The 17,094-nt window shown below is 31.7% G+C and overlaps 1 protein-coding gene across 1 annotated transcript; it reads left to right on the top strand.

Annotated features, from left to right (window-relative positions):
* The first annotated feature begins 82 nt into the window (after positions 1-82).
* Polr2A (RNA polymerase II subunit RpII215) lies at positions 83-16,897 on the top strand. Its single transcript, XM_016056180.4, has 2 exons — positions 83-231; positions 10,058-16,897. The coding sequence occupies exon 2, from the start codon at positions 10,061-10,063 to the stop codon at positions 15,797-15,799; it is 5,739 nt and encodes a 1,912-aa protein (XP_015911666.1). The 5' UTR covers positions 83-231; positions 10,058-10,060; the 3' UTR covers positions 15,800-16,897.
* Positions 16,898-17,094: the final 197 nt, after the last annotated feature.

Below are 17,094 nucleotides of genomic sequence, written 5' to 3'. Positions count from 1 at the left end.
GAACATAAAAATAGTAATGAAGTGAAGTAAAGAAATTGAATAAAGTACTTTTGAATCTGGCATCGACAGTTTTTCAGAAAAGTATATAAAGGCTGCCACCTTCGTAATCGGAAGGCTCGTAGCTAGCCAAGTTGTAAGTTAAAGAATGGAATTAAGAAGTGAAAATAAACTTCTATTTGCATTATAATATACTTCAAAATATACATACATATGAGATAAATAACAACAGTTGTAAGTGTTTGTTATTACATCTTATAAATAAAGTGTTATTTTAATAAATTGTGTATTTCTTAATACGCAATACCCTGGTAGCCATTTTGTAACTTATTTAAGTCATATGCTTTTAAGAGGTCTTATTTCTCCAAAAATTTGTAATAAGAGTCATGATCATGATGAAAAGTTGAAACAATATTAGTTAAGGATGTGAAACATATAAATATTCTGAATTTTTTTGTTAATGTCCTAATATCCTTGAACTCAAATGTGAAGTTCGTGTTCTAGATTCTTTTCATCATGATGATATCTATTTGCTGTTCAACTTACACTGTGTTCCTAATAAATTTATATTATTTTGTGCATATTACTAAAGAAAAGTTTTAATTTTTCTTATGAAGCTTTAATATAGTTTTTGACAATTTACAAGCTGGTAAACCAAGCTTTCCCCATGTTTAAAAGAAAATAATTATTACATGATTTATATGAAATGAAATTGTTTAAAGTTCAAACAGTCAAAAAGCGATAAATTTTTTTGTAATATACAGTAAAGACATTTTTACATCAATTTTAATTAAATTTAAGCCTACCATGCATGCTTTGCATTTATAAGGTCACATTTCTTAGAAGCACTAAATTAATGCTATGGCCATAATCTATTAAGGCAAATTTTAGAAACTAAGATCTAAAACCATTTTCTCTGCACAGGAATCTGATATATAATGTAGTCAAAGCATGGTTGACTCTATTTTCTATGTTAGATCTTAGCTATAGATTATACTACTTATTAAAAATATGTTTTATAGGGTTTTTATCATCTTTTGAAACAATTCTTTATATTTCTATTTTTGTGAATCTTAATACACAAATTTAAGGCAGTATTGAAGCAAGATCTTAGAACATTGTTAAAACATTAATTCTTTGTCCAAGTTTGGTCTTATGAATTATATTATAATTCTTTTTCTAAAACTGACTTAATATGCAAAAACCATCATGATTATTAATTACAGTGGTATGATTGGAAGTTCGAAACTTCCAATCATACCACTTTCAAAAGTTGCTAATTTAAAAAACAGCTTTGAACTTCAGAATAGGCCACAGTTTTTTTTTTGCTATCATGGTCATGTTATTATTTACTAAACCATATCCTCTGGCTATTTATCCATCCCTCAATTTTATATTGTTTTTTGTGACAATCAATTTAGTTCTTAAAAATATATATGTATGACGAAAATATAAAATATTTAGAATGTATTTCTCTTTTTGTGTTTGTTCTTAAATACGCAGAAGTTGAAAATATTGTAAGTTATACTTTAATTTGAAACTATATACGGGTTTAATTTCTTTTCTTTAATCATTTTAAGTTTCGTAGCTATAATCTCAGTACTCATAATTATTATAATATAATTGGAGGAACTTTCACTATGTAACAAGGTCAATCTGACAGTAATAAAGAAAGAATAAATTTTCAGAATGAAATTTTAGTTTAGTTTTTTACCCAAAAAAAAATTCTCCTTTAGCAAATTATAACTTTTTAGTTAATTCTTCCTGCTCTTTTGTTTTATTTTTCCTCATTCTGTGTTAAAATTGCTATGATGTTACTTTTTTGTTTATTTTTTATTACAAATGTAAGATGATAATAATTAACTGTGAAATTATTCATAGGCAACTCTTACAATAAGATAATATTTAATTATTGATTTAATTTTTCATTTAACACATTGACTGCAGCATGCGTTTACAGTGATCCCCTTCAGGCCACAAGTTTGTTGTACAAAACGTATTCTGCTAAGTACTCCCACCGATATTTTAATAATGTAAGTCTGGTGGTCACAAGAATAATATCTCACTCCGTTTGTTTCCATGGCATCCTGTCTGTTTAGGGGATATTTCTATATCGTGATCTGTCTCGACAAGATGCTAAATACAGGGTATCCGCGCACCTGGAAAGTCATGAAAAATCATGGAAAGTCATGAATTTCAGTATTGAACAAAATTTGTCATGAAAAGTCATGATTTTTGCTGTTTTTTTGAAAAAAATCATGGAAAGTCATGGATTTTGGTATTCTAGTGTTGCAAGTACTGCGCCAATTGTGGAAACCTGGGCCTATATGCTCCAAATTGAAGTAGTAGGCTTAAATTGCCCCGATCTGAGCCAAAAGGGATATTTTCCCCTGGGTATCGCCAAGTCACAATTTTGCGGCAACCAAGCTACTGCTATGTGATGGGTTGCTCTGGATTCAGTGGGAAGGATTCTTGCACTCTCATGTGCAACTCTGCTTCATTTTACAAGATATTCTAAATTTCAGGTTTCATTTTCCACTCTCTGAAATGGAACCGAAACTTCCCAGGAATTTTCGGGGACCGACTAAACATTGCCAAAGTTTAATAACAAATGAAAATTTTATTTCTCTTGTTTAATTTCATTGTTATTGAAGTGCCATCGTCTTCGTCAATGGCAAGCTTATGGCCTTCTTGCTCTATTCTGTTTATAGAATAGTACTCATGATCTTGGAATTAACTTGGGGACCATTCACTAAGTACAAATTTTCATGTTGATCCTCAGAGCAGTCAAGAATCAAAAAGCTTCATAACCTCAAAATTTCCATCTCCCTTTTATTCATTTAATTTAATAAAGATAAAAATTAATTAAGTTTCTTAAGTGTAAATTTTTTTCTGAGGGACCATCCACTAATTGCATATTGTTTTTAAACATGTATTACTTTTTTTTACTAATATTTTTTTTTTACACTTATTGCATTTTATTATAGCTTCAATACTCACTGAATTTGCATTTAAAAATTATTTTTTTTTATCATTTCATTAATGAAATACTGTACTGGGTAACCAATTTTAATTTTAAAAAATTAGGGGTCATTCACTAATTTACATTTGTAATATAAATTTATTAAAGTTTGCTTAATTCTTTACATATTTTTTATAAATTCCGTATGATCAATATTAATCTTGTTAATGTTTTATTGAATATACTATTACAAATAACATTTTTTTAAATTTTAAGAAAAATATACTCAATAACGTTAAATAATAGTTAAATTAATTAGAGTTTTAAATTACCTTTTACAGAATTAAATAAAGTAATTATTAATTTAAAAAATAGTATGAGCCACTCAATATTGAATTTATTTAAATTGCTTTTGCCAAAAGCTCTTTTTTAAGTAATATTTCACCTATATTAAATAAATGTTTAGGTTTTTTCCAAACTGAGACACCATTGATTCACTTGCTGTATTATAAAATGGTGTCTCTAGTTTAAGCATTGTTAGGGCGTTTTTTAAAAGAGTTCTGCTTTTCTTAGTTTGACAGGAAATGACTTAAAATCTTTGGATGTAAAAAACGCAGAAATTTGGCAAAATTCAAATTTAATAGATGTTGGACTAGATACCACAAATACGATGACATCATTATCTTCTTCAGTAAAAAATTCTATGTATTTAGGTGCCAGGTCTATGGCACGTGCAAAAAAGTTATTAAAAGCATTGCCTCTTGAAAATAGGTTACTATACCATCTTAAATTGTTGCATCCTGTGATGAGAATGGAATTCTATTAAGGTAATAAGATATCTGGCAACAGTAACCCCATTCATTATAAAACCTGAAGAGGCATGTTTGTTACTGGTACGTATAGAACCAGAAGGTTATTCTTGTGACTCAAATGAATATGCACCAATTGATGTGTTTTGGAAAAACTATTTTGTGAAGAAATATAATTTGGGAAATATCAAATATTCTCTTATAACAAAGCTTTTTAAAGCTCTTTTGTGCATACCACATGGGAATGCCGATGTTGAGAGAGGTTTTAGTACTAGAGAGGTTTTAGGTTTGTTCATATGTGTGAATAAAAAGCTACTTGACAATAGGGCAAGTTTAAATTTGCATAGTGTTAATGATTTGAGACAAGTTGTGTCACTGGGGATTTAAATAACTTTAAAGTTGACAAAGATATGATTAAAGGAACTCGTGCAGCATTTAAAAATTATTCTGCTTGATTAGAGGTTGTGAAAAAAGAATGTGAACACTGAAACTGAGGAAAGCAGATTAAAAGTTGCTGAAATTGATTTGCTAAAAAAATTGAAGGCTTCTCAAGATCTCTTAGCCACTGATAAAAAAAATATTAAAGATGGGTTAAATAATAAAGACATGTTTATAGAAAGCGGACAGATCCTCTTATCTGAGGCTAAGTCGAGCATAGCAGAATATTTAACAGAATTGGAAGCTACCAAAAAGAAACTTAATTTGTTTATGCAGGGACCTTTAAAAAGTGAAAAAAATAAGATATGCCATTAATGAACAAAATTGAAAACTCTTGTTTTAATTCTTTTTATTAAATATGCTCCAAATCTTTGTTTCCCTGCTCCAAAATTGCTTCTGTGTTGCTCGAAAGATGCTCCAAAACCATGTTTTGCCACTTGCACCACTGGTCTCCGAAAAATCTAATTTTTAAAATGGAATCCCCCCCCCCAATTTCATCCTGTTCCAAACATCTGAATTCCTAACAAAATCACCACTCAGGCATATTTTATTAGAATATAAAATGATTTTATCATGTTCTTTAAAAATTATGGTGTTCTTTCAAAAAATGAAAGAAAAAACATAATTTCTACATAACAACCATTTCTACATAACAACCATAACAACATTTCTACATAATAAACATTCTGTCATTTAAAAATTCTTATTATTTATTTTATTTAATTTTATCAATTTAAAATTCTAGTTGAAGCAAACCAGTCATTGCAAATTTTTTTTTAATTCCTAAATCAGAACAGAAAAATTAGGAGTATTTCTTTCCTTTCAGATGAACAAGAAAAGTATCTTTAGAATATAATTCTACAGAAAAAAAATTATTTGCTTTTGCATTTTTTTCTAGCTATTTTATTGTTTCAATTCTTTCTTTACTCTGTTTTTTAAATTTAAAATCTATAAATATGAAGATGCAGAGTATAGTTTTGGTTATGCCTTTTATTATGTTATTATAATGCTTTTTTAAATGCATTGTTGCGTTTTTGTCGGAGAAAATAGTAACTTCATTAAGTCATGAAAAATTCTTGGAATTAGTCATGGAAAATCATGAAAAGTCATGAATTTGAAAATCTAAAATGTAGCAGATACCCTGTAAATAGATTATAAACTTGAAACTTTTTAAAAAAAAGCATGTAGGTGTTTGCCCGGGTTGGCTACGAGGTATACCTTTCGAGTTGGTTCCTTTCTGTGATGTTTTTTTTTTTTTTAAGTTTCTCACAAGCCACTGCCCGGAAGTTTCCAAGACTTGGCAATTATTCTACCTCAGATACGGAAATCTCCCCATAGCGGTGAACAAAAAAGCTTATACGAGGCTTTCAATAATTTATTTACTTCCTGTGAAATATCTTTTCAAATACATGCGATTATCCTTTGCAAATAGTCCAAAACGTCACTCCAATACGAGTGACGCTGCAGTCAATGACATTATTTTAATATTTTGAAAGATTATTAAATTAAATTTTAAAGAAAATCTAATGAAGGATAAAAATTTTACAATTTTTTTAAAATTGTTATCAAGGATAATATATTTAATGGTATATTGTTTTATTTACTTTTTAAATTTGGTTTTTATTGTTCATAAGTTTTTTTTATCTGTGTGTTATTGCAGTCAATAAATTACGTTTGAAGCTGGACATTTAAATGATTACATTGTTTTTTTTTTCTCCCTTCAAGATTTGTGGGTATATTTCTGCTAATAGAATTAAAGGTTATTTCAGTTTATTCTGTAGAAAAGTGAATAAGTTATTTTTTTAGTATATATTTAGATGGTATAGATGTTTTTTTTTTTTTTTTCCATCTCATAAATTTGAAGTATTTTAAAAGAAAATTCTAATTTCTATGCAATCTTATTCCTTCTTACCACCTACAAATACAAAAAAGATAATTTCTCACTGAAATACCGATATTTGTTCAATTTTTATTTTTGAAAATTAACACCTCTGTTGTTTCAATTTATTAAGTTAAGTTTTTAGTCTTCAAATGTTTTTTTTTTATTTTTCATTCATTTACTTATCAAAAAAGTTTGGAACTCATAATTCATGTAAATTCCGTAACTCCTAGAGATTCAGAATATTTCAGATTGATTATTATTTAGGTTGAAAAAGCGTACATGTTTTGATAAAATGGAAAAGAAATTTCAATAAATTAGGTGAAATTCTTCAGTGTATAAAGGGAAACTGAGAAAGCAAATTGGATAAGGGTTAAGTTGACATTGTCATTCCCTCATTTATTAAGAAGTTAGTTTATTTTCTAAAAATGTATTGATAGGTGTTTTAGTTTTAATTATAGAAATAACCTTCAGAACCCAACTTTTAAAATGCTTATTTTCTTAATCCTTCATTGCGAGAGAAAGGCTTACTAAATGTTCTATTTATCACTTATAGGATAACTTAAGAATTAATATTAATTTAATTTATTTACATGATTAAGCTTCAAAACTAACAATGGTTATTTATTTTCTCATTCCTCCACTCTCAGAACATGGCAATTTTGTAATGGATTGATTCTTTTAAAGACCAGTTAAAAAAAATTATATTTTTGTTTGACTTTGTCATTAAAAAGAAAAAAACAGATAAGAACTGACATATACAAAATACAGTTAAGACATATACTTAATGCATTCACTAAAATTATTATTCCCTCTCCTTATTATTCCTTTAATAATAAATATATATATATATTAATTTTAGTATTTTTCAATACTGAACGTTACTGCTAAGTTTTTCTTGTCCAATACCTTCCCTTCTCTCCTATCTTATTACGAAATATAAAATATTTCGTACTTTTTTGTCTTGTTGTAATTTTCTGAAATTAGCCTATTTTAAGAGAATGAATCTTGTTTCTATTATCTGAAATTCTCTTACTTTAAGTTAACTTTTTTGAGCCATTCAGCATTTTTCATAGAAACCCAATCCTCTGCCTCTTTCCTTGTGTATTTAGAAAGTCTTTTTCCATTGTATTTCAGATTCAGCATATTAGCCAAAAATTGAAAAGGATTAAAATCTTGAATGCACCTCTTTTTAATAATTTTTTCATGAAGACTTAGATTTTTATCGTCTGGTTGGTTTGGATTCTAGTTTTTGTTACTTTTCTAATTAAGAGTTTTGTGTAACTGATAAGTAGTAATTAAAGGCTATCTAATTGTTTGCATGCTGATAATGGTCAAACCTAAATTGTAAAAAATGAACAAAGAAAAGATACTGGATTGGAAAGTATATTGAGTGTTTTTCTGATAGGACTATCTTTTAGTTATTACCTAACTATATTTCAAAATATATAATGGACAAAGTTTAAGTAAAATTAAATTAATTAATTGAAATTGAAAAACATTTTTGTCTATATCTCATCTAATAATAAATTAAATGAAGTGGTAAAATAATTTGTTTGTAACAATAGTGTCACAATTAAACGTGTGAGGCAAGAACATTCTCTGAGAATGATAATATTCTTTTAAAGTCAAGATTTGGAGAATAGGTGAAAAATATCTCCTTATATATTTAGGTGTGAAAAAAAAAATTTTTTTTTTTCATGTTACAAAATTTTGATTATTTATCTGTGTCAAGAATAACTGAAATAAATTATACTAAAATAAATATACACAAAATATAAATTAACTAAAAAAAATTTTCATCAGAAAACTATTTTCTTCAGTTGACGTATAGTTAGATGTACTTGTATACTCGGCTGTGCTATTTTTGTTTCCTGGCTTTAATAGTGTAATATTGTAGGCTACATATTCTAGATTTCCTTTTCTCACAATACATTTATTTTTGCGGAATGTATTAAGCCATAATTTAGGGGTGTACAACCTGCGGCCTGCTGACTACTGAAGTGCTGCCAGTGAGAGCTTCTAAACACATTAAAACAATTAAATGAACCTGTAAAAAAAAAAAAATTTAATTGCACTTTTTAGTCATCAAGTTTTGACACGATCAATTTTAACAGATTCTATAGTAAATGTATTCAACATACATTTTAAATGAAGTGAAGTTTTAAATGAAATGAACATACATTAATTACTATACGCGCTATCTTTAAGCCAATTTTATCGTAAATATAAATGATTTTTTTTTAAAACATTTATTTCCACTTTTCAATGTGATTTCAAAAATCCGGAAGTTTTATTACGACATGCAAATTTCAGATCGCCCACTTAAATAAAATTAAAAAAAATGAAAAATTTGGCAGTCATTGCTATGCATTTACTTGCTATAAAAAATTTCGATAATTTTATTACGGCATGCGATTGTTGCTATACTTCTCCACGTGACTTTGACGATCTCGTAATTAACTATGATGTTATTGCGACGCGCAAATTTCTAAGTACGCATTTAAATTGAATTTTTTTCTTATAATTTTACAGTGTTGAGCATAATCTTGTATCTATTTACAATTTAAAAACTCCTTGAAAAAGTTTTTTGCAATAATCGGACCCTATTTGCACAAATTCATAAAAGCAGGACCCTGGTTGAAAGAATGTGAGTAATTTTTTCACAAAAACCAGACCTTTCATAAAATGTTTGGATAGACCCCTGCTCTCAGAAAAACCTAGACAGACCCCTGAAGAAATAAAGTACATTAACAAATAAGTATTGAATTTTATTTTGAACTATAACAGCTTTGTTTTTATTTTAGGCTCATATTTAAAGCTTACATATTTTCTTCAATTAAAATATTTAATTTGAATTTATGTTACTTGTAATAAATTTTTTCTAACTTTCATTCTGTGAGCGTTGGTTTTTTTTTTATTAGAATTTATTTTTAAAATGAATTTTTGTATTGTGTGATATGATTAAAAAAAAAAAAAATTATTTCATTTCTCCAATGTTCATTTATTTATTTTGATAAATCTGTATTTGATATGATAAAAATGGCGATTTTTTTTCTTAAAAAAAGGATTACCTAGTTTTTATTTTCGAATGAATTCTAATAATTGAACACCTTTAATTTTCCACAAATGTATTATTTAGTTTGAAGCTCGGCGGCTGTGCGTTAGCACTTCTCGCTGTCGTGCCACTTGTCCCTGGTTCGATCCTCGGGCCGGGCAAGGTTGACTCAGCCTTTCATCCCTTCAGTGGGTCGATAAATGAGTAACAAGCATGCTTGGGAACTAAACACTGGGGGTTCCACGCTCGGTCGACCACCTGACCGAAGCATCTGCTCCTGCACCCCAGAGCCCATGGTCAAGAAAACTGATATGGGCACAGTAGGCCTTGGCCCTCTATGGGCTGTCGCACCACTGAGTTTAGTTTATATTATTAAGTTTATTGATTAAAAAAACATTCGAACGCTTATATTTAATAAAATATTACTACATTTGTCGTTAACATGTCTTTCGTTAGTCAACCTGCTGTGCAAATGGCACTGCACTCAAAAAGCTTGTGCACCCCTACTATAATCACTAAAACTTCGTATTTGTTGGTGTTGTTTGATTTGGTTAGTATTATCAGTATAACTTTGGCCATCTTAACTCAGATAAATGTTCCCAGTGCTATCGTCACAGGAAGAAAAAAATTAATTTCTTTTGTTATTATACATTTTCTATTTTTTAATGCATTGCAAAATTTTGCTGCATCATTAGATAGAAAATGTTCTATATCTACTTTTTCATCAGCTATTCTCATTAGGTTGCTCAAAAGCTTGCTGGTCAATCTGTTTTGATATTTTGTCATAATTCAGTTTTGGGTGCTAAAAGACTTTTCAACAGATGCTGATCTATTACTAGTAATTTATTATCTAAATTTTATAGTGAAAAAAGTAGAAATCTTTATTTTTCATATCTGTATTTTTTTTCTTCTAGATCATGTCTATGATAATAACTTCAGACTCTAAGGCTGCCCTAAGGGAAGTCAAAAGAGTACAATTTGGTATCCTGAGTCCTGATGAAATTAAACGGATGTCTGTTACTGAAGGAGGAGTCCGATATCCTGAAATTTATGAAAGTGGGCGTCCGAAGCTTGGAGGCCTTATGGATCCACGCCAAGGTGTTATTGATAAAGCTTCCCGTTGTCAAACTTGTGCTGGGAATATGGCTGCGTGTCCTGGTCATTTTGGACATGTTGAATTAGCCAAGCCTGTTTTTCATGTTGGATTTCTGAAGAAAAGCATTAAAATTATGAGGTGTGTGTGCTTTTATTGTTCTAAACTGAAGGTTTCACCTACAAATCCAAAAATCAAAGAAATTATAGGAAAAACAAAAAACCAACCCAGAAAGCGTCTGGCTCATGTTTATGAGCTTTGCAAAGGAAAGAATATTTGTGAAGGAGGTGATGAAATTGATACAAAACTTGGACAAGAGTCTACATTGCATGATGATGGTAGTAAGAAATCTGGTCATGGAGGTTGTGGTAGATATCAACCTTCAATCCGTCAAAGTGGCTTGGATTTAACAGCTGAATGGAAGCATATAAATGAAGATTCACAAGAAAGAAAAATAGCTTTGACTGCTGAAAGAGTCTGGGAAATATTTAAGCATATATCAGATGAAGAATGTGTTATTATGGGCATGGATCCAAAATATGCTAGACCTGATTGGATGATTGTGACTGTCTTACCTGTGCCTCCTCTCCCAGTTAGACCAGCTGTAGTGATGTTTGGTTCTGCAAGAAATCAAGATGATCTTACGCACAAACTCTCTGATGTAGTTAAAGCAAATAATGAGTTAATTAGAAATGAACAAAGTGGAGCAGCTGCTCATATTATTGCAGAAAATATTAAAATGCTGCAATTTCATGTTGCTACTATCGTTGATAATGAATTACCTGGACTGCCTAGAGCTATGCAAAAAAGTGGCAGACCCTTAAAATCTATAAAACAAAGATTAAAAAGTAAAGAAGGTAGAATTCGAGGCAACCTTATGGGAAAGAGAGTTGACTTTTCTGCTCGAACGGTCATTACACCTGATCCAAATTTAGCTATCTTCGAAGTTGGTGTTCCTAGATCTATAGCACAAAACTTGACTTTTCCTGAAATAGTCACGCCATTTAATATTGATAAGATGCATGAACTTGTACAAAGAGGAAACAATCAGTATCCTGGAGCGAAGTACATTGTCCGTGATAGTGGGGAAAGAATTGATTTAAGATTTCACCCAAAAGCTAGTGACTTGCATCTGCAGTGTGGCTATAGAGTTGAACGTCATGTGAGAAATGGTGATGTTATTGTGTTCAATCGACAACCAACTCTGCACAAAATGTCTATGATGGGTCACCGCATAAGAGTTTTACCATGGTCTACATTCCGAATGAATTTAAGTGTGACAACTCCATATAATGCTGATTTTGATGGAGATGAAATGAATCTTCATGTGCCTCAATCTCTTGAAACTAGAGCAGAAATACAGGAGCTGGCTCTTGTGCCTAGAAATATAATCACTCCACAATCAAATAAACCAGTAATGGGTATTGTACAGGATACTCTTACTGCTGTGAGAAAAATGACTAAAAGAGATGTTTACTTGGAAAAAGATCAAATGATGACGCTATTGATGTTTCTTCCCATTTGGGATGGTAAAGTTCCAATGCCTGCTATTTTGAAGCCTAAGCCACTTTGGACTGGAAAACAGTTGTTTTCCTTGATAATTCCTGGAAATGTCAATTTGATTCGTACACACAGCACTCACCCAGATGAAGAGGATGATGGGCCATACAAATGGATTTCTCCTGGGGACACTAAAGTATTAATTGAACATGGAGAATTAGTGAGTGGAATTGTTTGTAAAAAGACTGTAGGAGCTTCAAGTGGATCTTTGATGCACGTTTTATTTTCTGAATTGGGACACGAAGTTGCTGGAGCTTTCTATGGCCATATCCAAATGGTTGTTAACAATTGGCTTTTGTTAGAGGGTCACAGCATTGGTATTGGTGATACTATTGCTGATCCACAAACCTACATTGATATCCAAAATACAATTAAAAAGGCAAAAATGGACGTGATAGAAGTAATTGAAAAAGCCCACAATGATGATCTTGAACCAACACCTGGTAATACTTTAAGACAAACTTTTGAAAACCAAGTGAATCGTATTCTTAATGATGCTCGTGACAAAACTGGTGCCAGTGCTCAAAAATCTTTGTCAGAGTTTAACAACTTCAAAGCTATGGTAGTATCTGGGGCAAAAGGATCAAAAATTAATATATCTCAAGTTATTGCTTGTGTAGGGCAACAAAACGTTGAAGGTAAAAGAATACCGTTTGGTTTTAGAAAACGTACTCTTCCTCATTTCATCAAAGATGATTATGGTCCTGAAAGCAGAGGATTTGTGGAGAATTCATATCTTGCTGGCTTAACACCATCAGAATTCTTTTTCCATGCCATGGGAGGTCGTGAAGGTCTCATTGATACTGCTGTAAAAACTGCTGAAACTGGTTATATTCAGCGACGTTTGATAAAGGCTATGGAAAGTGTAATGGCTACATATGATGGCACCGTCAGAAATAGTACTGGTCAAGTTATTCAGTTCCGTTATGGAGAAGATGGATTAGATGGAATTTGCGTTGAGTTTCAATCTTTACCTACATTAAAACCATCTGACAAAGCTTTTGAAAAGCGTTTTAAATTTGATGCTGCAAATGAGAGATATTTAAGGAGAATTTTTATTGAAGAAGTTGTACGAGAAGTACTTGGGGATTCAAAGGCTGTTGGTGAATTTGAAAAAGAATGGGAAACTCTGAAAGCAGAGCGAGAAGTTTTACGAACCATATTTCCTACTGGTGATAGTAAGGTTGTTTTGCCATGTAATCTTCAAAGAATGATATGGAATGCTCAGAAAATCTTCCATGTGCATACACGATCTCCCACTGATTTAAGTCCCTTAAGAGTCATGCAAGGAGTCGAAAATCTTGTTAAGAAAATAGTTATTGTGCCTGGTGAAGACAGACTTAGTGTTCAAGCAAATGATAATGCTACTATTCTGTTCAGAGCTTTACTTCACTCTACATTGTGCACTAAACGGGTTTCTGAAGAGTTCCGCTTATCTACAGAAGCTTTTGATTGGCTCTTGGGAGAAATTGAAACCCGTTTCCAGCAAGCTCAAGTACAACCTGGTGAAATGGTTGGTGCATTAGCAGCTCAGTCTCTTGGTGAACCTGCTACTCAAATGACACTAAACACTTTCCATTATGCTGGTGTATCAGCTAAAAATGTAACACTTGGTGTACCCAGGTTAAAAGAAATCATCAATATTTCTAAAAAACCTAAGACTCCTTCTTTAACTGTATTCTTGACCGGAGCAGCTGCTCGAGATGCTGAAAAAGCTAAAGATGTACTTTGCCGGTTAGAGCACACAACTTTGAGAAAAGTCACTGCTAATACTGCAATTTACTATGATCCAGATCCGCAAAATACTGTTATTGCTGAAGATCAAGAATTTGTAAATGTTTATTATGAAATGCCAGACTTTGACCCTTCACGAATTTCCCCCTGGCTGTTGAGAATTGAATTAGATCGTAAAAGAATGACTGATAAGAAATTAACCATGGAACAAATTGCTGAAAAAATCAATGCTGGTTTCGGAGATGATTTAAACTGCATTTTCAACGATGATAATGCTGAAAAACTTGTTTTACGAATTAGAATTATGAATAATGATGACAATAAATTGCAAGAAGAGGAAGAACAAGTAGACAAAATGGAAGATGATGTTTTCTTACGGTGTATTGAAGCGAATATGTTGAGTGACATGACACTGCAAGGAATAGAAGCTATTGCTAAAGTATATATGCACTTGCCAACTACTGATAATAAAAAACGAATTGTGATTACTGAAACTGGTGAATTCAAACCAATTGCTGAATGGCTTTTGGAAACTGATGGAACAAGCTTAATGAGAGTATTGAGTGAAAAAGATGTTGATCCTGTTAGAACCTATTCCAATGACATTTGTGAAATATTTGAAGTAATGGGAATTGAGGCTGTAAGAAAAGCAGTCGAAAAAGAAATGAACCATGTCATCTCTTTTGATGGTTCATATGTAAATTATCGTCATCTTGCATTGCTTTGTGATGTTATGACAGCCAAAGGTCATCTGATGGCCATCACTCGACATGGTATTAATCGTCAAGATACTGGACCATTAATGAGATGTTCTTTTGAAGAAACTGTTGATATTCTACTTGATGCTGCTTCCCATGCTGAATTAGATCCCCTTAAAGGTGTATCAGAAAATATAATCATGGGGCAGCTGGCAAGAATGGGCACAGGTGCATTTGATTTATTACTTGATGCAGAAAAATGTAAATATGGTATAGAAATACCTCTTTCTGGTGCAATGGGAGGACCTGGTGTATTCTTTGGAAGTGTGGCCAGCCCTAGCAGTGGCATGTCTCCACAAATGACACCCTGGAATCAAGGCACTACTCCAGCATATGCAAATGCTTGGTCACCAGGTTTAGGTAGTGGTATGACTCCTGGTGCTGCAGGTTTCTCTCCATCGGCTGCAAGTGATGCTAGTGGATACAGTCCTGGCTATAGCCCTGCTTGGTCCCCTCAGCCTGGATCTCCCGCCTCTCCTGCATCACCTTATATTCCTAGCCCTGTTGGAGCCATGTCACCTAGTTATTCTCCATCATCACCATCTTTTGCTCCGACTTCACCATCTTTGACACCACAAAGCCCAAGTTATTCTCCTACTTCACCATCTTATTCTCCAACGTCTCCTAATTATAGCCCTACCAGTCCTAGTTACTCACCAACCAGTCCTAGTTACTCACCTACTAGTCCAAGTTATTCACCTACCAGTCCAAGTTATTCGCCAACTAGCCCAAGCTACTCACCTACCAGTCCAAGTTACTCACCTACCAGTCCAAGTTATTCGCCTACTAGCCCGAGCTACTCACCAACAAGTCCAAGCTACTCACCAACGAGTCCAAGCTACAGCCCGACAAGCCCAAGTTACAGTCCTACAAGCCCTAGTTACAGCCCAACAAGTCCTAGCTATTCTCCAAGTTCTCCAAATTATACCCCAGCATCGCCTTCTTATTCCCCAACTAGCCCTAGCTACTCCCCAACAAGTCCAAGTTATTCTCCTACTTCACCATCTTACAGTCCTACCAGTCCTAGCTATTCACCTAGCTCTCCGAGTTATTCTCCTCAAAGTCCAAGCTACAGTCCTGGAAGTCCTAATTATTCTCTTACAAGTCCAAAATACTCGCCTACATCTCCATCCTACAGTCCTACCAGTCCAAGTTATTCACCTGGATCACCACAATATACACCAACTTCTCCCAAATATAGTCCAACTTCTCCAACTTATTCGCCAACTTCTCCATCATATTCCCCTAGCAGTCCTAAATATTCCCCTTCAAGCCCTCAATATTCACCAACAAGTCCCTCTTATACTCCAACGTCACCGAAGTACAGCCCACCATCGCCAACTTATAGTCCTTCCTCGCCAAAATATTCTCCTACTTCACCTTCATACTCTCCTACGTCTCCTCAATACAGTCCTACTTACTCTGTTACAAGTCCTAAAGGTTCGGCTTATTCCCCTACAAGTCCTGGTTACTCACCATCTTCTCCAACCAGCCCCGATCCATCAATGTGATCATTTTTACTGAACTATTTTGAAAACATTTTTGCAGAATTGATTGCTTACAGTGAGATAAAAATGTTCTTATAATGCTTTTTAACATTGTAAGTTGTTTAAAAATTCAAGCGATCAATTCTAAGTTTCCTTTTTTTTATTTTTAAAAATGTATGGATATGTAACAAGATTTCTTATTTGACAAGTTTTTTAACTGTTGAATTTAATGTACCGAAGTGCAGTAAAATTTTAATGTACGATTCATTTGTATTTAACTGTTGATCATGTTGGTGTTGTGAACTTAATTTAAATTTTCTTGCAAGAAAGTTAGTTCAACTTGTATTTTCTTCTGTCTTCTCTCTTTTTTCTTCCTTTTTTTTTAAGACTTTTTTTTTTTTTTTAATAATCTTTCAATAATGACAAATGTGTGTATGACAATAATGTATTCTAATGATTCCATGAATTTTTTTTATTTTTTAGATTGAAATCTTATTGAATATTGAGTTATATTTGACATAGTATCATTTATTTTTCTTTCATTCATTTTATTAATGCTTCATTTGAGAAATTGAAAAAAAAAATTTTATAAAAAAAAAGGGCTGAGTGTAAAATTAATGGATATGGCAAGTGAAGTATTTACTTAATTAAATTTATTTGTGCAAGTTCTCCAGTTATTATTTTTATTTTAGAACCGTAGATAAGTTGTAAATATTGAGATAAATATTGTTTTTAGTTTTCTTATATAATTCTATTGTTTAATTAAAGTTGAGCTTATATATATTTTTTATAGTAACTATAGCTCATCTATCCTTTTAAGTTACTTGCTTTATTTCATCACAAAATTAATTCTTCTGTTTACCCAGGTTTGTGCTGTTGTATCATTATGATTCCAGTGTGACTTTCATTTTCTAGTTTGTTTTTTTTTTAATTGTTAATATATTTAAATTTGTCATTCATACTATGCTTTAAAACATTTTCACAATTCGGGCAATGGTTGATTGCAATTTGCTCCAGTATATCTTATATATCACTGATGATAATATCTATGATTCTGTTGTGCTTCATATATATTGGAAATATTTATGGAAATGTATCAAATAAAGATTATTCTGAACTTTTCCTGTCTCGTGTTTTTGTTATATACCTTATTTAAAATGCAAGCAATATTCAGTTAGACTACCGAACAAGCTATTCAGCCTTTGCCGAATACTTATGTAAAATATTAATATTAAAAAAATCATGTAAGCATACATTAATCAGTTATAATTAAAATGTCCACACACATGGCTATTATTCCTATCTTTTTTGTTCTAAAT

Source organism: Parasteatoda tepidariorum, chromosome 8, assembly GCF_982258835.1.
Source record: "Parasteatoda tepidariorum strain Cologne lab strain chromosome 8, Ptep-v5.0, whole genome shotgun sequence".
Classification (NCBI taxonomy): Eukaryota; Metazoa; Arthropoda; class Arachnida; order Araneae; family Theridiidae; genus Parasteatoda; species Parasteatoda tepidariorum.
The sequence above is the reverse complement of the archived record's forward strand: the minus strand, read 5'-3'. Positions and strand labels throughout refer to the sequence as shown.

Excerpts from the sequence above, each read along its gene's own strand:
- Polr2A (XM_016056180.4), top strand. The coding sequence starts at position 10,061 with ATGTCTATGATAATAACTTCAGACTCTAAGGCTGCCCTAAGGGAAGTC.